Source organism: Plecotus auritus, assembly GCF_963455305.1.
Source record: "Plecotus auritus genome assembly, chromosome: 6".
NCBI lineage: Eukaryota > Metazoa > Chordata > Mammalia > Chiroptera > Vespertilionidae > Plecotus > Plecotus auritus.
Window position 1 is genome coordinate 32,745,052 of NC_137773.1, and position 23,874 is coordinate 32,768,925.

At 45.8% G+C, this 23,874-nt stretch overlaps 1 protein-coding gene across 5 annotated transcripts in view; it reads left to right on the top strand.

Annotated features, from left to right (window-relative positions):
• The window catches only part of KLHL3 (kelch like family member 3), a 112,658-nt gene extending 89,701 nt beyond the window's left edge, over nt 1-22,957 (top strand). For 3 of the 5 annotated variants that reach the window (XM_080675818.1, XM_080675819.1, XM_080675821.1), the window contains 7 exons: nt 2,615-2,732; nt 3,092-3,289; nt 5,097-5,198; nt 8,431-8,559; nt 12,984-13,124; nt 15,104-15,247; nt 18,233-22,957. In XM_080675818.1, the coding sequence (XP_080531944.1) occupies nt 2,615-2,732; nt 3,092-3,289; nt 5,097-5,198; nt 8,431-8,559; nt 12,984-13,124; nt 15,104-15,247; nt 18,233-18,261 (861 nt within the window). In that variant the 3' untranslated portion in view covers nt 18,262-22,957. Of the gene's footprint in view, nt 1-2,614; nt 2,733-3,091; nt 3,290-5,096; nt 5,199-8,430; nt 8,560-8,668; nt 8,751-12,983; nt 13,125-15,103; nt 15,248-15,730; nt 15,784-18,232 lie in introns of those variants that run through there. The other 2 variants (XM_080675817.1, XM_080675820.1) reach the window with 2 other exon arrangements.
• The last annotated feature ends 917 nt before the right edge of the window (nt 22,958-23,874 follow it).

Genomic DNA, 23,874 nt, shown 5'->3' on the forward strand with positions numbered 1-23,874 from the left:
TCTAGGTATGTTTACGAATGCAGGGCAAGTCATTTGGCCCTGGATGGCTTGGGCATTGTCTGAAGTTTGTGGAGAGGCTTTGTTCATTAACACCCCCTTAAACTGTTCATGCATGCCTTTCTAAGAGAATAATTACAGGTGAGAAGCAGTGTAGAATTCAGCTTCCCTCTGAAAAAGGCCTGCTCTTGACACAGTGCATGGGCCCTCTGTGCCTAGGCAGGAAGGAAAGTCAAGTGGAGAATGTTTATTTCCAGAAGAAGCTGCAGATCTAAGCCTGAACTGTTTCCTGGGTTCCTTTGGGATGTTCCAGAAGTCAGAACTAAATTCCGAGTTGTTGAACATCAGTCATCCATTTGGCCCCAGACAGCTGTGGAGTAACTCTGATGACCAGTGATGGCCTACACAGGCAGTGGGTGAGCCTGAATCTGGAATCTTGGGGCAAACAGGCTTGATATTTTGAGCAATGGTTGTCTGCCTCCTCATATTGCAAATAATGTTTACCTGAGGGATGTACTTCTGTGAACTCACACAGATTTTGGTGATACTTCTCTCCCCAAAAATAAATTGGTGGAGAAGTAAAGAGCACTGCAATAATTCATAATGGCAAAAATTGTTACTGGCACATCACCAGGAAATCCCTGTGGTTTATGGGTTAAAACAATGGTTATCAAAGTATGAATCTTGGAACAGCAGCAGTATCAATGGGAACTTGTTAGAAATGCAGATTCACAGTCTTACTCCAGACCTACTGAGTTAGAAACTCTGGGCAGGACCCAGCAATTTGTGTTTTAACAAACTCTCAAGGTCATTCTGATGGACCTTGAAGTTTGAGAACCACTGGAATAAATAAGACAGGCTATAGGTAATGAGAAAATCCTATGACTTATATTGATTAGTTACTTATGACTTCCACCCCATTCTCTCCTCTTAGGAAAGTGTTTTGGAGCCCGGCTGGTGTGGCTCAGTGGTTAAACATCGCATGAACCAGTAGGTTATTGGTTTGTTAAGATCAGGGTACCTGCCTGGATTGTGAGCTCGATCCCCAGTAGGGGGCGTGCAGGAGGCAGTCAATTGATGTTTCTATCTCTCTTACTCTTCTGTAAAATCAATAAAAAATGTGTTTTTTTAAAAAAAGTAAGTATCTTGTGAGTGAGAGTGATGTCATTATGAAGACAGCCATGAATTTGCACAAATTTATTAAAATATTTAACATATTGTTAACTTTGATACCTTAATTTTTCTTATTAATAACATGTAACAAAAGTCACAACAGGGATACCACAGTTAAGTACTGGAGTTCTATTACTGTGGTCAGAAGAATGGCATTTATTTATTTATTTATTTATTTATTTATTTATTTATATTATACCTTACACCAGGGGTGGGGAACCTCTCGCCCAAGGGCTGTATAAGGCCAGAAAAATAATTTGGTCTGGCCCTACCAAGGCATTAGGGGTGAGTTAATAAAATGTTTGACCAAATATAGCAGGCTAATTTTTAAGTTTATAATTTTGAATGACCCGCAAATGATGTTACAAATATCCAAATGGCCCTTGGCAGAAAAAAGGTTCCTCACCCCTGCCCTACACTAAGAAATATGCTTGAATTGCTCTCCAAGAGACACATATGTGTGTATAACCAGGACAAATATTTCATGCAATAATACCCTTACTATATTTTATGTGCTGTTTATTAAAAGTATGCTTGTTGCAATCCATTAAATTGATCCCATGGCCCAGTGTTGAAACATGACCTGCAGTTTGAAAAACATGGATGTGGTGAGCTATCTTTGCATGGACCCTGTCTCTAGAGCAGGAGGTGGATGGGACTGGCCTCACCTCTGTATCAGGTGGACTTGACTTTTAGTCTCTGTTCTGCCACTCTTAGCCGTGTGACCTTGGGCAATTTAGTTCTCTGAGCTTTACTTTTCTCACCTGTCAATGGAGTTGATAATATCTACCTCACAGAGTTGTGACAAGGGAATGACAACATATTTCATACAATGGCTGGCAGTGGTAGCTACCACCTTACTTTGAAATGGTACTGTTAGCACTGTTTTCCAGATCATCATCAGTTACATACATTTTTGTGCTAACCACCACAAAGCAATGTTTCACAAATATTTTCCATACTGCAATGAATAAGTACTTCCCTGTAGTCTATGCATTCAGAAATATTGTAAAAATAATTTTGTCTTAAAGATGCACCCAAATTCTGCACTCTATTCTAAAATATACTCAAATTTTGATATATATTTTAGAATATTTTGTTTTAATATAAAATTTAGTCTCCCTGCCCCAAATCCTTGAGGGCACTGAAATTGCAGAAGATGCCACTGACCATGTGTACTCTAAACATAGATAGCTCTGCCAGTGGCATCTGGGAAACATAGACCTCATGGTTGTGTTTCTGTGGGAATATGCTCATTAGACTTTTTTGAATAGTCATGCCTGTTGGTGATTAGAGGCAGCATCTTCATATATGTGGGTCTGTAAACTGGCATCTCAGGTCACCCATGGACCCTGGGCAGTTAGCATGTGGAAGCACCAGGGATTGATCACCCATGAATCCAATGTTGGGGAGACCCAGCTAATGTTCACCTGTCTTTCTGGAGGTCATGATTGTGGTCGGTGGCCAGGCACCTAAGGCGATCCGCAGCGTGGAGTGCTATGATTTCGAGGAGGACCGATGGGACCAGATTGCTGAGCTTCCTTCCAGGAGGTGCAGAGCAGGTGAGCAGCACCGTCTCCCCGTGCGCAGCTGCCTTCGCTGCGTGCCTCTGCTTGGTGCCTGAGTCCTGCTTTGCTCCTTGTTTCCCCAAACATCTGTGCATTACAGACTTTCTTTCTTTTCCTTCCCACCTGCCCAGTTTCTAGCTATCCCTTCTGGGGTCAGTTCTTATGTGTTTAGGGGCTTCAGCTAAAATTCAAGTATTTGCTTGAATCAAACAAAATTAGAAAAGCAAATATGAAAAAAAATCCAATGAGTCCCATAATGACTTCCAAATGTCTAAGGTTGGAGATCCTCTTCTGTTGTGAGTTATTCACATGCCTGAGACGATCTCAGTGTGTCTTGGTTTCCCGTGCCTCAGGTGTGGTGTTCATGGCTGGCCACGTGTATGCTGTGGGCGGGTTTAACGGCTCACTGCGTGTGCGGACAGTGGATGTGTATGACGGTGTGAAGGACCAGTGGACGTCCATTGCCAGCATGCAGGAACGCCGGAGCACACTGGGGGCAGCCGTGCTCAATGACCTGCTCTACGCCGTGGGGGGCTTTGATGGCAGTACTGGTAGGTCCTGGACACGGTCCCCACCTGTCCCAGCCTGGGACACACCCTCCATAACCCTGGTTTGCTCAGCCAGTTCTTGGGCCAACTCTTCTGTCCATCCATACTTACTTCCCCAAGAACATACCTGTCCTTTCTCCCAGCTTGGGTGCCAGAGCCAGGTCTGGAACATGTAAAGAACATGTAACTGCCCATGTGCTGTCATTTCTAGGGCTCCAGGAAGGACCCCATAGTCAGAAGAGGGCCCTTTCTCCTTTCCAGTGGCTGGGAACCATTTATTCAGAAGATGAGACTTAGAAAGAGAGCGTGCTTACCTAGAAGGCTTCTCAGCACTGTAGTCTGAAACCACTGTTGGACAGATGAGGGAGCTAAGGTTCAGCCATAGGAAGAGACCTGGCTCAGGACACAGTCTGAAGCCCCACTGAATCTTTGCAAGTTATGCCATTGTAGGAATGTCCCCTTGCTCCTGGTTGTTATCTAGCTTTGAAGTTAGAATCAGGAACTATTAGTGGACACTGACTTGGAGAAGTTATCTCATTTCTCCTCATGTCTCCAGGTGGAGTTTCTGTAGGCAATACCTCTGTTAAAATAAAATGATATCCTTTGGCCCCCAGGGATGTGAAAACAATATTTTTCACTTCTCTGAATTTTCATGTGTGTCTTTACAAGTTGGTGACCTTTACCAGCCTTCTCTTTGCCTCACTCATGTAACTCCAGGGTTTGTAGTGCCGCCGGGGCTGCCCATAGTAACAGGACCTGGGAATAAAGAGAACAAAAGGGTGTAGGACATTGTGTGTGTGATTTTTAGAATTCTTTTAGGATTTTCTTTTGGTTGTAATTAGAAAAACTGAGTAAACTGTGGCTTTAAAAACGAGAGATTTTGTTTTTATTTTTTAAAATTTCTTTATTGATTAAGGTATTACATATGTGTCTTTATCCCCCCATCACCCCCTCCATCCCCCCACTCATGCCCTCACCCCCCTGTTGTCTGTGTCCATTGGTTAGGCTTATATGTATGCATACAAGTCCTTTGGTTGATCTCTCCCTTTTACCCCCACCCTCCCCTACCTTCCCTCTGAAGTTTGACAGTCTGATCCATGCTTCTCTGTCTCTGGATCTGTTTTTGTTCATCAGTTTATGTTGTTCATTATATTCCATAAATGAGTGAGATCATGTGATATTTATCTTTCTCTGACTGGCTTATTTCACTTAGCATAATGCTCTCCAGTTCCATCCATGCTGTGAGATTTTGTTTTACTCATGAAACAAGAAATCTAGAGGTTGGCAGTTGCTGACTTGGTCCAGTTGCTCAAAAATATTGGGGCCAAGTTCTGTAAGAGACTCTTGGCCTTATCCTCATGATCACAAGATGGCCATTACAGCCAAGATGTTTGTGTTCCAGGTACAAAAAAGCAGGAGGGCTATTTCAGAAATCTCCATCAGACTTCTGGGTAGGTCATATTGATTTGGTTACCCCTAGTTGCAAGGGAGTTTGGGAAGGCAAGTGTTCAGCTTTTCAGCCTCTAAGGTAGATGAAAAGGGAACAGGAGTGTGGGAATTGGTAGTGTTCAGTGAAGCAGCCTCAGGTATTTATTCCATTCTGTAGATTTAACAATTTATGTTTGCAAAGCAGTTCAGCTATAACCCCTGACCTTGCAGATGTGTTTCGGGCAGGTGCCATGGGCCGCAGAGTGTGGCGAGGCGGTGCTGAGCCATACACTCAGGTCTGCGCTCTTCCCCACCTCAGTTTCCCAGCACAGCAGGGTGAGGCTTGGTACCATAGAAATCTCACAAATCTCTTATCTCCCAGGCCTAGCATCGGTGGAAGCCTACAGCTACAAGACCAACGAGTGGTTCTTCGTGGCCCCAATGAATACACGGCGGAGCAGTGTGGGTGTGGGTGTCGTGGAGGGTAAGGAGCAGCAGTGGGTATGGCCTGGCCTGGCTCGGCCTGGGCCTTCTCTTGGTTCTCTGGTTCTATTCCTTTCACTACTGCTTTGAGTCAGGTACTGGAGTCCTAATTTAACGGACTAGGAAAGGGAGACTCAGAAGTGAAGCTACTGGCCCAAGCAAATAAGCAAGTAAACTAGGAGAAGCCTGGAAGGGAAATGCCTACTTATCACTTTGGCCACTTGTTAATAGCTCTGTTACATGTTGGGAAGGGGGGAAGGGTGGGGGATCCAGAGTCAATATGCAGAGGGGGTGAGAGTTAACTCTTTAATTAATTTTGTCCTCATGATGAACATTAACAGAGCCTGAGTGAGGTGGGCACCTCTTCCCAGGTATGATTAGTTCCTGCTGGGCAGGTTGGTGGTAGAGTCCTGCTCTAGTCAGGAAAGGTGTGTGGGGTGATGTGGGAGGGAGTGGGCAGGTATGGAGCTTAGTTAGACAGTACGTTGAAATTTGTAAATGGCTTTCACATCCAATAACACCCCCCGCTGCCTCCCCCCCCCCCCCCCCCCCCCGTCACGCTCCCAAACCCTCAAACCCTTCTGAAGGAGATAGGTAAGATTTAGATTTCTCCATTCTGGCCAACCGAGTCCCAGAGGGGTAAGTGATTTGCCTCTTGTGAGTAAATAGCACAGTGAGTCCTTGAACTCAGGTCTAACTCCTTAACCCAGAGCTCTTTCCACTGTGCTACTCCTGCAGACCATTAGAAAATGCTAATGGAGGGTTTTACAAATCTGTGTGAATTAAAGCATAGCATATTATTTGGGCTAAAACATTATATTTTGCAGAACACCACTGGTTTTTTAGCTGTCCTGAGGTGGATTGAGCTGTAATATCTGGGCATTCAGATATGTGCATTTTCTCTCTCTCTCACAGGCACACACAAGACCACAGAGTGCTCTGTGGAGAGTGTAATGTGCAGTGAATTAGACATCAATAGAAGGATTCTCTTTTCTCATTGCATTTCTCAGTCTGTACAGTATTGTGTAGTTTAAATTTTCATATTATTCTAAGTCCTGGACAGGTCATCTTAGCGAGCGCAAGGATTTTATCCTCTGCAAAGATAAATTATTTCTTGCCATCTCATCCTCCTAGTGGAACAGAAATTGATTTGTCTGCCAAATCTAAGTGCTTTGTCTAGCCACCTTCCCATTTCACCCCTTGTTCTTTAGCCAGGAGTATCAAACAATCGAATAGGGTTTTAAATAGCATATCTCTGTTAATAGATTCAAGGAGAAACTTTGAGTGGGTATTTTTCAGCTGACACAGGTTGGAATGGTTGATGGAGATTAGAGGAGGTACCTTCATGGCTGTCATTTCAAATACTCCCTTTGACAAGGGCTTTCGGGAGCATGTTGTATTATGTGGAAGAAGGCTGTCCTGTCTCATGCCCTGTGGGCATTTGTTCACCTTGTCCATCCTGAGTCGGTAGCTCTTTTGGCTGTGAGTCATCCTGGGCAGCAGAGTCCTTAAAGGGAGGATCTATAGTGGACTCGGCTTCACTGTGGCCTTGCCGATGCAGCTCTCCACATGGTCTCCACGTGGCTTCTCCCTCTCATCATCCCCTAACCATGGCTATACAGGCTGAATGACACCAGAAAAAAACAAAGAATGGAGATCAGGATCATTTGCAACTGGCTGCTTAGAAGAATTCCTACTTAGGAAAAGGGACAGTGAGGCTCAGAGATTAGGCAAAAGTTCCAACAGAGCGGAGATCGCGTGTTTTGGAGAAATAGGTTTCTAGGAGATCACTTGGGCCACTCCTGCCTCTCACCTGGGGTTGCCCTCCAGAGCTTCTTGTCTCCCTCACACCCCAGGCCTTTCTCCTCCCTGAGATTAGGCTTTGACAAGTGGCGGGCAGTTGGTTGAGCAGGTGGTTGTGTCCGAGCCAGCACACACTGAGAGAGTGGCCTGGACCCTGGAGGAGCTGCTGAGTCAGTTTTCTCTCTTGGGGAGGAGGTGTTCCTTTTTATAGAAGGGCCAGTTGGGAGGACTGTGGGGCAGAAAACAAAACCAGGCTCAAGGATAGAAGAAAAAACAATTGAACATATTTGAGTCCCTGCAGGGCAGTTGGTGGTAGAATCCTGATATGGCAAGAGTCCTGATGCTAGAGCTTCGTTTTGAACCTGAGAATCTTGTTCTAACATAAAACTAATGGCAGATTTTCACACACTACAGTAGTTGTACTCTTGGTATTTCTCTATTAAGAAAGCAAATGTTGACAAAAATATTTTAAGTAACTCTGTTAAGTAGATTTTCATCTGGTGGTGTTTATTTAGTCCATAGTTAGTGTTTAAGATCTTTGTTATAACTCCATGGTCCCCCATAGGTTTGGGGTCTACAGGTAAGCTAGGATTCCAGGTAAGCCAGGACTCCCCATCACACACACACACACACACACACACACACACACACACACACACACACGAGACCCTCCTACTTTATTCTAAGACTACATGTTCAGCCCAAAATGTTTCAACCCCTGCTCTGGGAGAAGTCAAATAATTTCCTTTTCCCAACCTTAACCCCACCCCAGGCAGGAATGATGCTCTTAGCTAACAGCTTGTGGTATTTTTATTTACAAGTAGGTGATTTTGCTTCAGGGCTCAGAGATCACAAGGGAGTGTGCAGACTCATTCTAGCCTTATCAGCCCAGCATGCACACCGAGCCCTCCATTCACATGCTCCGCCTGTGAGAGTTGTGGACAAAGCACAAACCATGGCTAAGACAGAGTTTGGGTTCTCACCGAAGAATATTTTCCCATATTTGTTCTGTCTGCCAGTGTGAGCATTTAGCCAGAGAATCAGCCTGCCTGCCTGTAGCTGGGGCGCTCTTGTTTTCCATCTCTCAGTACCTCACTCTGGAGAATACCTGACATGGTTCACCAGTAAGAATATGCTGGGCCCCAGCAGTGCTGAGCCACAGCTTTGAGCTGTGAGGAGCTCAGTACATATGAAGAAGTAGAAGTCTGAGATGTGTGTGAAGGAGCTCAGTACATATGAAGAAGTAGAAGTCTGAGATGTGTGTGAAGGATGCTTATCCTGGCTGGGGAGTAAGTGGGCCCCATGGAGGGAAGGGTCCTGAGCTCTGACGCAGATGAGGGTGCCCAGTGGGTTAAAGGTGGAGTTGCAGTCACCCTCTGGTTTCATGCCAGTGTCCCAAGCACCATCCTCAGCTACTTTGTCTGTTCCAGGAAAGCTCTATGCTGTTGGGGGTTACGATGGGGCTTCCCGCCAGTGCCTGAGCACCGTGGAGCAGTACAACCCAGCGACCAATGAGTGGACATACGTGGCGGACATGAGCACCCGCCGCAGTGGCGCAGGTACGGGGGGAGCCTCAGGGCGCAGGCTCTGTCTGATCTGCTCACAGGTGGGTCTGGAGACCAGCAACTTGACATCCTATCTTTTAACCTCCCTCTTCTTTCCTTTCAGTGTACATAACCCCAGTTAACCTTTCCCTGGGGATCACTTTGCTAGAAAATGGATGAGACAATATTCTCTTCATCATCATCCCTTCATCCCTTCCATTTCTGTTGGGATGCCTGCCTCTCCTGAAAGTAAGGCTTGGTATGTGCCAGGCTCTATCCTAATGACTTTCTGTGACTCAATTTATTTAATCCTCACCACAGCCCTATGAGGTAGACACAATGTTAATTTCACTTAACAGATTAAGAAAGTAAGCCAGCTGGGGACTGAGTAATTTGCTCAAGGTTATATCCTTAGGAACTGGCAGAGTCAGGATTCCCACTCAGACCTATCTTACTTCAAAGTTAGTTTTTTTGACCTCCAAATTATTAGCATCTCATTCTTACAAAATAGTGGGACAAGCACGGCTATCCTGTCTTCAGTGGAAAAGCTAAAGCTTGCCTGTCCAGTGTCTGTCTTGAGGGTTGAAAAACAACCTGTTAGAGTTCATACTTGGAGATAAACTTAGGTCGCCCCTGTTCACTTTCCCTACTTCACGCCTCCCCTACATGGGAAGAGAAGGACTTCCCACTTTCACTTCCGTGAAAGACTAGGAGCTGTGTGGCCCTTCAGGATTTTTCAGGAAGTGGAACAACATTCTCTTCTTCCTGTTTTGTCTACCTCATCATCTTAGAGGCTCAAAGGAGAGGACTTGAGAGGCCTGGAGCATGGGCAATGGATTTCTGTCCCAGTTCCTGTGGGGAATGGGGACCGATGACCAACCTGGGCCTGGCGGGACGGTGGTGTGACTTCTGGGAAGGGAAGCAATGATTGGGCATTTCCCCCACAATGTTAAGCCTTTCTCTATTTTGAATTTATGAAGATTGCGTTGTGATCTCATTTTATAGTACTAAACATATGACCACTTCCTCAGCATTCTTTAAAAATTATGCTATGTTAATATTTTTTTGCTGGTCAGCAAAGAAAAGCTGTGTGATTCCACTCGGGATGCGCTATGGTTGGCATGCAGTTTTCAGGGAGCTTTTCTCTGCTGATCCCCACAGCTGGCACTTCCTGAACATGCAGCAAACTATGGAAGTCAGGAGGCCTGGGCTGGGTCTGCCCGGTCTGCTCCAGCTGGCTGTGGACCTTGGGCCAGGTCCTTTTCTCTTCTGGCCTCCGGTTCCTGAGATGTGAAATGAGTGGGCTGTAGTGGATGTCCCTTGGGGCCAAATCAGTTCACCAGTCCCATGGTTCTTCTGCCTCATAGAGCTCTTTTAGTAATTTTGGTTTATAGAGTCTTGATAGAGTCTTCTTTGTACTTCCTAAAAATCCTCTAAGTGATTTGAGGGTGAGAGCAAGTGTTTAAACCCAAGGAAGTAGGGACAGCTCAGCAGGGGTGAGCAGCACCCACTAAAATGTGTGGTTGCTTTTAGAAACGTCCCAAGCAGAAAGTGAAGAAGGGCCACCCCGTGTGGAGCTGTGAACACAGACCGGCCTTAAGAGTGCAGGCTCAGCTGTGGACAGAGCTGCCTCGGAGGCCACACTGCTCCGCCTGCCAGGCTGCTCAGGGTTGTTGCTGAGTGGCGATCACTCGGGCCGCTCCTGCCTCTCACCTGGTTGGGAGCCCTGGATGGTTACAACGCTGCTGCCTGTGTTCTGGGGAGCAGTGACCTTGATTTAGGCACTGTCTCACCTTTGGAGTTGGGAACCCACCTTGTGGTTGTGAGTAAGAAATGGTGGACCTTGAAAATGACTTCAGGTTTTCTCACTGCACAGAATATAGCCAAACACTGCTGCAGTTAAATATTTTAACCTTTGTTCTTCCTGTGTGATCTACAATAATAATCTGCTTCGTGTTGATATTTACTGCTTGTAGTCTTTGGTGGCTGAGGACCCGGAGGCTCTGACCTCTGATTGCCTGAGGCCCTTTGTGGTGCCAGGAGCTCCTGTGGCTGTAGGTCCAGGAAGCCTCTGCATGAATGTTTACAGAGGCGGTGGCAAAAGGGCAGTGGTGCCCTGAGCCTGGAAGGCTGCCTGCTTCCTCAGCAGGCATGGGCAACTGCCAGCAGATGGCTGTGGGAAAAAGGCCATTTTTGGTCCTAGCATGTGCCAGTTCCTGCTGCGAGTGGAGGGGAAGGTGAGGTAGCTTTGGAACACTGAATTTTATTATCCTAAGCCAGTTTCAACCATTTTCATCTCACCACACACAAACTAATCACTAAAATTCTATGGCACACCAAAAAAATATATTTTTTGCTGATCAGCAAAAAAATAGGTATAATTTTGATTCATTCACACTAGATAGCTATTGTTGTGTTGGCTCATGTCATTTTTTATTTGACAATCTAAGGGGAAAGAGGTCAGTATCCCTGACTAAATAGTCAAATAATGCGTGTTTTCAAATTATTACGGCACACCAGTTGAAAATCCCTTTCCTGAGCCCATTAGATAGTCATTGCTGATATAACACTACCACCTGCTGTTGGCTTAGGGCAACTGCAAGGAGCCACTAGCCAACCAGCATAATTGCTGAAGGAAATTTTATGTATTTTGTCATTCAAACAATATTTGTTAAAAACCTACCTTCAGGCACAGGGAAACACGTGATAAGACCTGGGTCTGTGGGTCTAAAACCTAGCTGCACCTTCTCATCATGTGAGGTACTTTTTCTGATTCCCAGCCAGGGTCTCTGGGAGTGAAGCCCTGCAGTCCGCTGGTTCAGCTGCAGCTTGTCGGCAGGAGTCTGTGGGACCCTCCAGTGCTAGGCAAACTCATTAGTCAACAGAGCCAAATATCGACAGTACAACGATTGAAATTTCTTTTGAGAGCCAAATTTTTTAAACTTAAACTATATAGGTAGGTACATTGTTATTAACCTAATTAGGGTACTCCTAAGCTGGCCTTGGCTAAAAACTCAAGGGGCCAAAGAGCCGCATGTGGCTCGAGAGCCACAGTTTGCCGACCACTGCTGACTAGACCATGATCTAATCCAGTGGTCGGCAAACTGCGGCTTGCGAGCCACATGCGGCTCTTTGGCCCCTTGAGTGTGGCTCTTCCACGAAATACCATGTGCGGGCACGCACGTACAGTGAGATTGAAACTTCGTGGCCCATGCGCAGAAGTCGGTTTTCGGCTCTCAAAAGAAATTTCAATCGTACTGTTGATATTTGGCTCTGTTGACTAATGAGTTTGCCGACCACTGATCTAGTCCAACCCCCTTACAATTGGATACCCAGCCCAGGAAGGGGATGTTAGAGACCTGGCCAGGACCAGGTGTCCTAGCCACCAGGTTGTTCTTCCTAGAGTACTGTGCCACCCTCCTCCTCTCTGGCTTTGATTTTCTTGACTTGTATTAAAAGATTTTTGTTTTGTTTTGTTAATCCGCACCTGAGAATTCCCCCCCACCCCCATTGTTTTTTAGAGAGAGTGAAAGGAGGAGGAGATTCAGAAACATCAATGTGAGAGAGACACATGGATTGGTTGCCTTGCCCACGTGCCCACACCAGGCCGGGGGTACGGGGGGGGGGGGGGGGCGGGGCTGCGGAGGCGGGTGGTTAAGCCTGCAACCAAGGTACATGTCCCTGACCGGAATTGAACCCAGAACCCTTCAGTCTGCAGGCCACTGCTCTAGCCACTGACCCAAACTGGCCAGGGCTATATTAAAGGATTTTTAATGGTTATATTAAAACTTGTGAATGATTCAATTCTAGCACTCAGCTGAGGCCTATCAACACTGTGAGTGATTTGATGCCCTTCTCTGCTATCGAGAGGAGAACGGGGGTTGGGGGGAGAAGTGGAGAAGGGCTTCTGCTTCCAGACTAGCTTGGAGATCTGCAATAATGACCTCAGCACACCTGCTGTGTGACTGGTTTCCATCTTTAACTCTTTCTGTCCAATGGCTGAGTAATGAAAGTAATACAACAGTGAAGGAAAACTAGGTGAAAGGAGAAGAAATACAATTTTACCACTCAGAAATAACTACTTTTAATGTTGTGGAGTTCTTTCAGTCCCTCCCACCCCCCTTTTTTGTATGTAAACCTCCATTTATTTACACATACATACACACATTATGTATATGCACATATAAAATATATTTTAGTTTTTTTTAAGTAGAAATGGGGTCATATTTGCTTTTTATTTTGATGTTTAAAGGCTGACAATCATATGAGGCGGCAGGGTATTGTATTTGTTTTCCAGATGCGGACACTGAGGTACAGGGGAACAAACCAGCCCCACATGTCACCCTGCTGGTGGTAGCTGTCAGGACTGGACGCCAGGCCTCCTGGTTTCTGGTCACTGCAGCCAGCCTGAGGCGGGGACACTGTGCTCTGCCTTTCAGGGGTTGGGGTTCTCAGCGGACAGCTGTATGCCACAGGTGGGCACGATGGGCCCTTGGTGAGGAAGAGCGTTGAGGTTTATGATCCTGGAACAAACACCTGGAAGCAGGTAGCCGACATGAACATGTGCCGGCGCAATGCAGGTAATGCGACTGCTCTGTCTGTCTCCCTCGGGGGTTGTGGGTCTTTTCTCCGCAAACCCTGGCTCTAAAAGGCTCCCAGGCTGGGGCTGAGCTGTCTCATGAACAGGGAGTGTCCACTTGCTGGTAGGCTCTGGGTTAGGGGAGGGAGAGCTTGGAACCCCAAAAGCTAGCCACAGGGTCCCCACTGAGATGCAGAGGGTGCCTTCCCTCTCAGTGAAGGGTGCTGACTTTCAGTGCACAGAGATGGACATAGAAGATCCCTCTGGTTGCCATCGCTGCTAGGAGGACATGACTGGACAAGAGCACTTGGTTTTATATTTTCTTTGCCAGGACTTGGCTCTGAGAACCTCCCACTTCCCACCTGAAACCAGTCTGCTTCCTTTCAGGGTACCTGTGAAAGGATTTATGATTCATTCTCCAATAGAACCACTTCCCTTACTCCCTTCTTTGTATTTCCTGTCCCTTCCCTACCCTTTTCCTTGTTACAGAAATGACTTTCCTTGGAGTGTTTAGGTTTTTCTTCCTGGAGCCTAATACCCCTATTAAACTTTTATTTTATAACTTCGCCCTTTGGGCCATGTCCTGTGTTGGTATGTCTGCTTTAAGCCTCCTTACTCTATGAAAGGTTGGCTTAGCCTAGCTTCCCAGGTTAGAGAGACAAACAGGTGACTTCCAGGCAGGTTTATTTCCTTTAACTCAAATTACCTGTTTGTTAAACCCATTTGTAGCTGACTTGTTGAAACTGTAAACAGAGAGTTTATTAATTTGCTCATTGTCTAAGCCTGCTGTGATGTAACTTGTCCTTTAAGCCACCTGAGTGAGGAATTACAGAACCCGCAAGACAGCTAGTGTATCTGCAGTCTGAGAATTAATTTAGATGTAAATGTGTATATGTGCACACATTCACATATAGACATTTCTATTTTTATGACAGAAATTGAATCACTCTAATAGTGTTTGATAACCTGTCTTTTTAATTCACTTTATAATCTTTCATGAATATCTTATTATAAATACATTTACATGAAATTACTTAAATGCCCATATTATAATTTAACTAATTCACTATGAGACATTTTAGATTATTTCCACCCTTTCTATAAGTAATGCTTTGGTTATTATAAATTGTCCGTCTAGTTAATCAATGCATACATATAAAATTATTTTTTAGAATAAAAGGCCAGAAGTGCAGTTTTGAGTCAGAGGGGGCACATGTGCTTTCGACACCACCTGGGAAGAAGGTGCAGTATTTTAGAGGATCTTCACCAATACTGATAGTTACTACTTTTTGAGTATCATCAATCTCTTATTCTAATTTTAAAAATACACAGTATATTAGACTATGGCCTTTTAAAGACTTGATGAGCAAGAATTATATTGTCTTATGTTGAGTTCCCGCTCATGACACCCTGCCCCCAAACCAGCTCCCTCTGAGATGAGGGTGGGTGAAGTGCCACATCCCTGGGAGCGGTGTGTGGACTTAGACCCCAGTAATGTGAAGGGATCAGAGACACCACCATGAGATCCACAGGGTGTGAATCTAATAGGGTGTATCAGGGAAACGCTTCCAAGAAGAGTGGGAGCAGGGTGCATGAAATCCCCTGAGTTGTCATCCTGCAGCTCAGGCTGGGCATGGGAGGTGTGGGTGCACCGGTGGGCAACACTCCAGTAGACAGGCCTGTCCCCTTAGTGCTCTACCTATTTATAGAGTCGGGGACAGGGAACGATTGCAAGACCGTGTAGTATGAAAGCTCCCTAGTCAGAGAAGTGACCTGCTAGGGGATCGCAGAGCCAGTGGCTGTTTTCAGTATGTACTTTCGTTGAACAAACTTAGACCTGTGGAGCCAGCTCTCTTTTTTGCTGCCATGACGTGGAGAAAAAGAGCCTCCAGGGCAATCCAGATTTATTTGTCGCTTGTGCATTTCGATTCCTTGGTGCTCCTGCTATCATATTTCCCATGGCTTCTGTTTGATGCCCAGGGGTCTGTGCCGTGAATGGGCTCCTGTATGTGGTTGGAGGGGATGATGGATCCTGCAACCTGGCTTCGGTGGAGTACTACAATCCTGCCACTGACAAATGGACGCTGCTGCCAACCAACATGAGCACAGGGCGGAGCTATGCAGGTCAGTGTGCCCCACCCCACCCCACCCCACGCTAGGGGTACAGGGGGGCAGGGGTTAAGCTTTCTGACTTAGAACTGAGCGCCTCCTCCAGGGATGGCCATGCCTTCACTCTGTGCTCATTACAGATACCCATAATTAGCACTTGTTTCCCCAGCAAACCTGAATGTATCCTCCGAAGTCTTTTCTTTTTCTTTCTTTCTTTTTTCCCCCTTTGTATCTGTAACCAAACTTATCCCTAGGCCCAGCAGAGGCGAACAGGGCCCATGAGTCAGTGTTTCTATGGCAGCCTCCTGGGCCAGTACCTGCCGTGATTGGGCAGGCACTGAATTTCACACGGCTGCGCAGAAGTCTCAACATAGCGCTCCAGGGAGCCTCTTCCAATTGATCTAAGTCATTATAAGAGGCTTTGGAATTTTATTGCCATTCCTGGTTTGTTTTGTGCTGGTCTTCTAGGTGGAATAAGATGCAGTTCTTGCTTTCCAGAAATTGGAAGTTAAGATCTGCCTACACAAAACAGGACATACAAGATGATGCACACATAAATTCCAAGTGGAATGCACTATACAGGCTTTAGGACACGGCAGGTGAGAGCTGGCAGAGTCAGGGAATAACTGCTGAGGAGATGGGGCTGATTAAACCTGGAGGGCAGATCACAGTCACGCAGGAAGCTGCCCTTCGCTGGTGCCTCCTCCCTGTGCCCCTGGCAGTGTGTTAGTGCAGTGCAGATGTTTTCAACACCCCTCTGGTCAAATGTTACAGATAATGAAATAGATTTAGAGGGTTTGAGTAACCTGCTCAAGACCACGCAGCTAAAAAATGGCAAAGTCAGAATTCAAACCAGGTCTGACTCTCAAACCATGCCCCTTGTACGACCTCAGCTCCGAGTTGGGGGAAAAAAGCATTCCACGCAAAAGACTGGGGGAAGGAATACATGAGGCTTATTCCTGGGGAGTGTGTGTGATAGGTTTGGTGCAGGGGCAGGATCAGAGTTGGTGTTGCTGAGGTCAGGGGTCAATAGATAGACAAGCAAACATATTTCCATCATGTAGCCCAGTGCCTTGTATCTGGTTCTCCAGAAACTGGAATAATTAGAGCTAACATGTGCTTATTGAGCACATACAATGTGCCAGGCATAATCCTAAGTATTTGAAGACGCTTATCTCATTTAGTCCACTTAAGGACGACGCTGGTGGTATTCCCATTCCCTTTCTGTGTTAGAAAGGTCATTCACTCCTCCTTGTTAGGATTTCAGGGCAAAGGAAGATTGGGCCTTGCAGGCTCACCTCTCACATTCTGTCAACACAGGGCTTTAATTGCAGTGAACTAGTGAACTTATTTTACTTTCATTCACTCATTTAGGATTTTTCTCTTCTCAGTACAAGAGATTTTAGAGGTATTTTTGTTCTGGAGTGATTCTGTTCCCAGGGTTAATTATTAAAACCAGGACTGTCATTTTCTTCTCAAAGTCGTAGTGGGATAGGCAGGGCATTTTCTAGTAGGAGGCAGTGGGGCCCGCGAGGGACACTCCTTGGCTCCATGCATGCCTTAACCAGAGGGGAAGGCTCAGGTGTGAGTGCTTAGAATTAGCTTGCCCTGGGACTCTGGGCAAGGTAATCAATCTGACTGAACCTCTGTTTCCTCACTTGTAAAATGAGAATAAAATTATACCAAGCCTCTTAGGGCTGTTGTGAGAATGAAATGCGATTATAGTTGGAAAGTGCTTAGCACATGGAAACCACTCAGAAAATTATTATGATTATTAAATTAGAAGCCAGGAAATATTCCAAAAAGGTAATGGTGATTCTCTTTGTATGAAGGGACTAAAGTTCTTTTACTTTGTATTCATCTGTACTTTCCAAATTTTCCATAATGGGAATATTTTACTTGTATAATAAAAAGAGAAAGTTTATATTTAAAAAACAATACAGGAACCTGCTTAAAAAAAAAAAAAGCTACCTTGTGAATGAGAATTGAGAATGAGGTGCAGCAAAATGTCCTCAAGGTCAGGCAGCATATCGGGTCTGAGGACTCTGGTTCTGATACAGCTAAGCTTTTATGTCTGTACCGTTGTCTAGAAATGACCATGAAATGGATTTCTTAGCAGAATCTCACCATTGGGGTATACTGGGGTTTCTTTTAGCAATGATCTCTTAATTTCACCTTCAACCAGGAGGTTTTATAGTCATGGGAATATATTAAAATAAGGCTCCGGGTACCATCATTTCTGTAGACCCTACACGTAAGTTAGGGTTTTGTTCAGCTGCAAGTACCAGAAAAGTTCACAGATACCTATTGAAGTATGAAAGGATTTTGCTTGTCTCAGGCAGAAAGAAGTTAAGGGCAGGTCTGGAGGTTCAGAATGTGATTGAAGAGTCAGGCTTTCCTCTTTTCTGTCCTGCCAGCATCATCAGTAGCTTCTGCTGCAGCCTTGGGCCTTGGGTGAGCAATCTAGGCAGGACAAGGGACAAAGCCAAGGTCATAGCATGGGCAGACTTGCATTCACAATTGTGTTGGCCAGGACTGGGTCACATGGCCCTTCCAGCTGAAAGAGAGTCTGGGAAGCTGGGCTCCTAACTTGCTGGTCTCTGTATAGAGGACAGAAACTTGGGGGGATGTTGACTGAACCAGCCTACACAGTATCTGCTATGTGGCTTCATCCATTGCAGAGGGGTGCAGGGTCATACATGGATTTACAAAGTTTGCTGTTGAGTGTGGTTCAACTTGGCTAAAACTGCACCACATATAGACATGTCTGGAGTGTTTATCCGAGGATAGAACTTAGCACTGGGGGAGGGGGATTCAGATAGATGACATTGAATAATATTGGAATGGAGTCTAAAGAGGTCAAGAGGCGACAGTGTCGCTTGACCTGGTGGCAGAGGTAGGATTGCAATTTAGTTTTCCCTTGCTGCGGCTTAGGATGTCTTATATTCATGGACTCTTTGGAGAGACTGAGATGATAACGTTCTCCCTCTTTTATCTTAGGTGTTGCTGTGATTCACAAGCCCTTGTGACCCCTAACTCCCACTTCCAGGACGTGGGGTAAGGGAGGGGTGCTGCCTGAGACTCAAAAGAGAGAGGTCATGTCAGCTGGATCACACTCGCTGGGAGAGTCTGCAGCGGAGTGAGAACCGCCCTCCTCTGACTCGGCAGAGCGGAGTCTGGAGTGAAGACTGGGGCCCCACCTCCTGCACCTCTGAGGGTGTTTGGCCTCTGCCCGAGCAGTGGGTTCTGATAGCTTTGGGCTACAGGGAGAACGTGTGTATGAGAATGTGTATGTATGTGTGTGTGTGTCAGAGAGTGTTGTGTATATGTGTGTTTAGAACATGATATCTCACTAAGTTGGGGGCGGGGTGTGACAGTCTACTGGATTTCTGTACTACTGATCCTTCCACTGTGCTAAAAATCAAATCACAGAAACTCTCTTCCTGTGGGCACCCTGAGACTACTACCGCCTCTGCCTCTTGGAGGTCCAGTTGGACAGGGATGTCAAGAAATGACTGGCAAGGGAGGCAGTGCTCTGGCCATGCCCACATGCTGGTTTGACTCCGGCACTGTCAGGAGAAGAGATGAGCATTCTCAAAGCTGCACTGTGACCTCTCTATGCTAGAGCTAGGAGCAAGCGGGTGCCCTGCCCCTCAGCCGGCTCTTCCTTGGTCTCTCCTACAGGAAGCACACAAGAGCTGCTCAGTCTTTGGACCACTGGTTTTTTATGTCATGAATTCCAGGTTTGCGAAGTTTGTGTCTCTTCAGCTAGCTCTTCAGAGAAGCCCCAAGTAACACACTAGGAAAAAATACGTGAAAAACAAAAACAAAAACACCAAAGTGGAAAGGCTTCAGTCCCTGCCCACAAAGGTCTCAGAGAGAAGCCTACTTCTGGATTTCTCCAGGATATGCAAGTCCCCATTATATTTACGATCCAGAAGTAATTATTCCCAACATCCTTTTTATCATCGAAGTGTTCTGATATGGAGGATAAGTAAAAGGTCACCCTACCTCCCACCCGCAGCCTGGTTTGTCCTGCATCGGATGGGGTCGCATGGCTTCAGATGGTCATGATGGAAGGAGTGTACTGGCTGGGCTGCTCGTTGGCACTTCATGATGGTGGTCAAGTCTGTCTCAGGTCCTTGTCTTCCTTTCCTTGTGCTCTGTACCCTCTCTCCAGCCCTCAGAACACTCCCGTCCTCCTTACTTCCCCTGTGGAGAAGGAGATGGTAGGCTCTGGATGTGTGATCTCTCTCAGGGGGATCTGCATTTTAAGAGAGGACTTAAAGAGAATTTTGTTAGTTCACAGGTAAAAGTTATTAAAGACAGAACTTCAAGAGTCTGCAGGGAGTTATTTGAGGGTGTACAGAGTCATTTGCATTAAAAATAACCTTAAAGCTATGCTGTTCCTAAATTAGCAAGTTGCTAATGTTGGGATTTCTGGCATAAGGAGGGGAGGTCTTGTGTCTGGGGTTTAACCTTCCCTGATGTCAGAGTCCGCTCAGAGGGAGCCGAGGGGCTTATGAGCCTGATACTTACTTCTGATACACCTGGTCTCCTTCCAAGCAGATGTTGTAGGAGACCAGCATTCCCTCCCCCTCATGCTCACAGTTGGAAACCCAGGATCTTCCCCGGCTAGTTGGCCACTTTGTGTATTTACAGTATATTGTGCACTAAACACTGGACTCTCTTGAAGATGAAACTTCTCATGTTGAGCAGATGTCATTTCAATGAGACATCTGGAGAAGACCAAGGCACCCAGAATTTCTAGACTTGGGAAGAGGCCAGAATACCAGCTTTGGTGGGACTGGGAGAAATGCCTTCAGGGGAGTCGGGGCGCACTTCCAGTTGGTGCTCTGCTCTCACCAGCACGGAGACACGGAGACATGGAGACATGGAGACTGCTAGTTTTAGAGCCCTGCTGGCTCTGGGTTGGAAGCTGATGGAATGAGCTTTTTGTTCCAAATGTTCTTCCTCCCTCTCTGAGGAAGGTTTTGGACTTAGTTTTGGTGTGTGTGTGTGTGTGTGTGTGTGTGTGTGTGTGTGTGTGTGTGTGTGTGTGGTGGGGATGAGGGTGAGATTGGGTCTGATGTGTGCTGTTCCCACAGCTGGTTTCAGATCCCATCCCCTCCCCTACACGTAGCAGCTGGACTTCCACTCTTGGGTGGGAGAGGCTGCTGTTTGTATGTCATCTTCCCAGAGGGTCCCTTCCCTGAAAGCTAGCCATCTTTCCTGCTTTTGGGCTTTTGCTATTGGTTCCCCCTCATGCCTCCCTTCCAAGGAAGCACCGCCACTACTGGTGGTGCCGCTGAGGCCATGTTCATTTTCTCCTTGTGCCCTTTCTCCTCGGGACTGGGACACTGGTATGTCATCACTAAAAAGCCAAACTTCTCTAACTGCCCACAGATGCCATAAAAACTAGATGCCTCTTTGTCACCAGGTACTATTCTCTCTTCACTGTGGACAAGCAGACTTATTTTCAAGTCTATGCTGGTCACGTGGTAGATGAACTCCCAACCCCTGTTCAGGTGGCCGCAACTACTTGTGAATGCAGCTTTTTGACAGTGGTGTGTCTGAAATCCGATCAGAGTCATGAAATAGAATTGTGGCCCAAGGTTAGAAGCAGCTTAGATGCCACTGGATACTGATTTGGACTACATAGAAGTCAGGCTCTGAATTCCAAAGTAATTTCTCATACATACCCAATGGCATCTCTCCATCTAAAAGTTGCAGTATTATGCAAATGAAAGTGACCTCATTTTCTCTATGCAATAAGAATACTCCATTTTGTTTCATGGCACACCCGTTGCAACATCCCTTAAGATGCTTTTTGAGCTGTCTTACTTTTGATATTTGTTGTGTGATGTTCATATATTCCTGAGCCAGATCCTTTCAGAGACTGCCTTTTTATAAAATCAAAGCTATAGCTTTCAGGCAAAAATTTAATGTAGGTATTTTTATAAGATAATTTTTCAGGATATTTGAATTGCTTTTTGTTGTCCATGATAATGAAATGTTATGTTCTGTCCGTCATTCACTCTTAAACATAGTCCATGCCTATAGCTATCTTCCCTTTGTTTCTCATGTTCCCAAAGTGGATTTTCAGTAGATTAATTCTTATATGTCATCAGATTAAAAGTGTTTTCTTTTTAAGATCTCCTGGATAGGATCCGGGTTCCTTTGGTCTCTGTTCTCTGGCTCCAGGTAGAAAACACAATCCCCACCAGTGTTTCCTGAAACGCTTGGGACTAACGTTAAGCCTCCTCAGCACTCACCCGTCTGTGTCTGCTCTTTTGGAGTTTGCTTCCTGCAGTGGTGAGGCTGGTTGGCTCTCCCTGCCTGGCACAGCCTGGTCACTGTGGCGTGGGGAAGCCCCAGAAAAGGCCTGCCCCCCAGCACCTGCTCCCAGGAGTGTCCTAGGTCCAGTAGACCCATCCTCCTTCTCTTCTGTCTCCTTAGTCTTCTGAAGCTTCCAGCAGCTTAAGGCCCTTGCAGCCAGGTGATGCCCCTTTGGAAGCCTGTTGCCTGTGAACTTTACAGAGGGTCACTCTCATGACCCCAGGAAGAATGTGCCAAGCATGTGCTTCCTGGCTGCTCACACTACACTTATAAAAGTACTTGTTTTTTGGGCTGTGTCTACACTCTAGGTCTCTTTTGTGTATTTATCTGCCATTAGCCTCATTAAAAATACTTTATTTTTATTACTATTGGGACAGGTGCCATTTGAATTGCCTCCATGCTCTCCATTTGCACCTTGTTGGGTCAAGTTGGGAGGCTGAACAAACTCATTCCAGCCAGCTGGAGTTTTCAAGTGTTTGCCTAGAGCAGTGGTCGGCAAACTGCGGCTCGCGAGCCACATGCAGCTCTTTGGCCCCTTGAGTGTGGCTCTTCCACAAAATATCACGGCCTGGGCGAGCCTATTTTGAAGAAGTGGCGTTAGAAGAAGTTTAAGTTTAAAAAATTTGGCTCTCAAAAGAAATTTCTATCGTTGTACTGTTGATATTTGGCTCTGTTGACTAATGAGTTTGCCGACCACTGGCCTAGAGAAGCAAGGAGGTTGGAATGTATTTTCTTTAAGTGTTTGCACTATTCAGAGTTCTACACCCTCACGCCCAGCTGTGCTGGGTACCTACTGACCAAGCAGGGGAGCTGGCAGCACTGCCAGCATTGGGGACAGAGAGGCTCTTCCTGCAACGGATGATCACACCTCGCAGCCTGTGCAGCCTCGTCATGGGACTCGCATGGATCAGCCACGGCAAGAGCACACGGGACTGTGGCATTTGGAGAAACAAATCGCTCTAGTGCTATGTTCTTGCCTTTGGTTATGAATTTAAAATTATTTCCCCCTCTTTTCAGTGGCAATAAAGGACCCTCATTGGACTTAATTTGTATATGATGTGTAAAATACTTTCTTTGAAAGGAAACTCAAGACACTGAATGTGTATGTCTGTGTGGGTGCACTCTGTCTGTGATTGTCCATAGGCAGGCAGACTTGACCACTGACACCTTCCAGTACATTGCATAGGAAAGGCCCTTGTCTGGTGTTTTCTGCTCAGACATTAGGGACTGTCTATGTTGTAAAAGAACACTCATCACATGCTTGATCAGTTACAGTGCTCTCCGAAGAAACAGTTCCTCGGGTGTATTACTTTAACAGGAATCATGTTCTAGTTTCCCACACTTTGTTACTTTCATTTTAATAAAAGCTGAACTGTGAGAACCTTTCTCCGTCTTGTATTTCATTTCTGTAGTCCAGCCTCTCTCTGTGTCTCAGACGTGGAAAAGATAGATTAATTCCTACATGTCTTCAGATTAAAAGTGTTTTCTCTTTAAGAACTCCTGGATAGGGTCCGGGTTCCTTTGGTCTCTGTTCTCTGGCCCAAGAACAGGGCCAGACCCACAAAGACCTTCTTTAATCAGGCCCAGCGAGGCCCATCCCTCCAGTAGGTGCTTGGTGGTGTGGGCAACTGCCCGTTGATCATTGTGAGATGGGCGTGCTGGTCTCAGGCACAGGGAGGAGGAGACGGAGATTCAGCTATCAGCACTGATTTTTAAAAGTTTGTTTTTATACCTGGAGGTTTTTATAAGTATTATGTTTTATTATTAAATATACAAATATATTTTATTGAAATATACAACTATTTATTAACTATGTTGGTTTATAAGCTATCAACACATATGAAATAATAATAATAGCTAAATTTTTTGAGTACTTACTATGTGCCAGGCATTTTCCCAAGTGCTTTACTTATTATCGATGCATTTAGTTCCCATCACAGTTTACTGAGTTACTATTATCTTTTTACAGATGAAGACATGAAATGCGGAGAGGTTAATCAACTTGCCTAAGGTAGCAATGGCTGCAAAAGGATGGAGCCACTCCAGAGTCTGTTTAATCCTGTCAGCCTTGAGGTGAGGGGAGAAGGGGGCTGAGGAGCACCCAGGAGAGGAAGGCACCAAGGGCCCCGGGGAAGTGCAAACATGGTGGGAAACAACAACACCGAAGCCCAGGTTTTCAGACCCCAATGTCCCCCTCTTCTGTTGCTGGTAAATAATCATTTGTTACTGTGATGACAGTAGCAGCAGCCACTATCATCACTCATTGGTTATGTACTTATTTGTGCCAGACATCCTGCTAATGC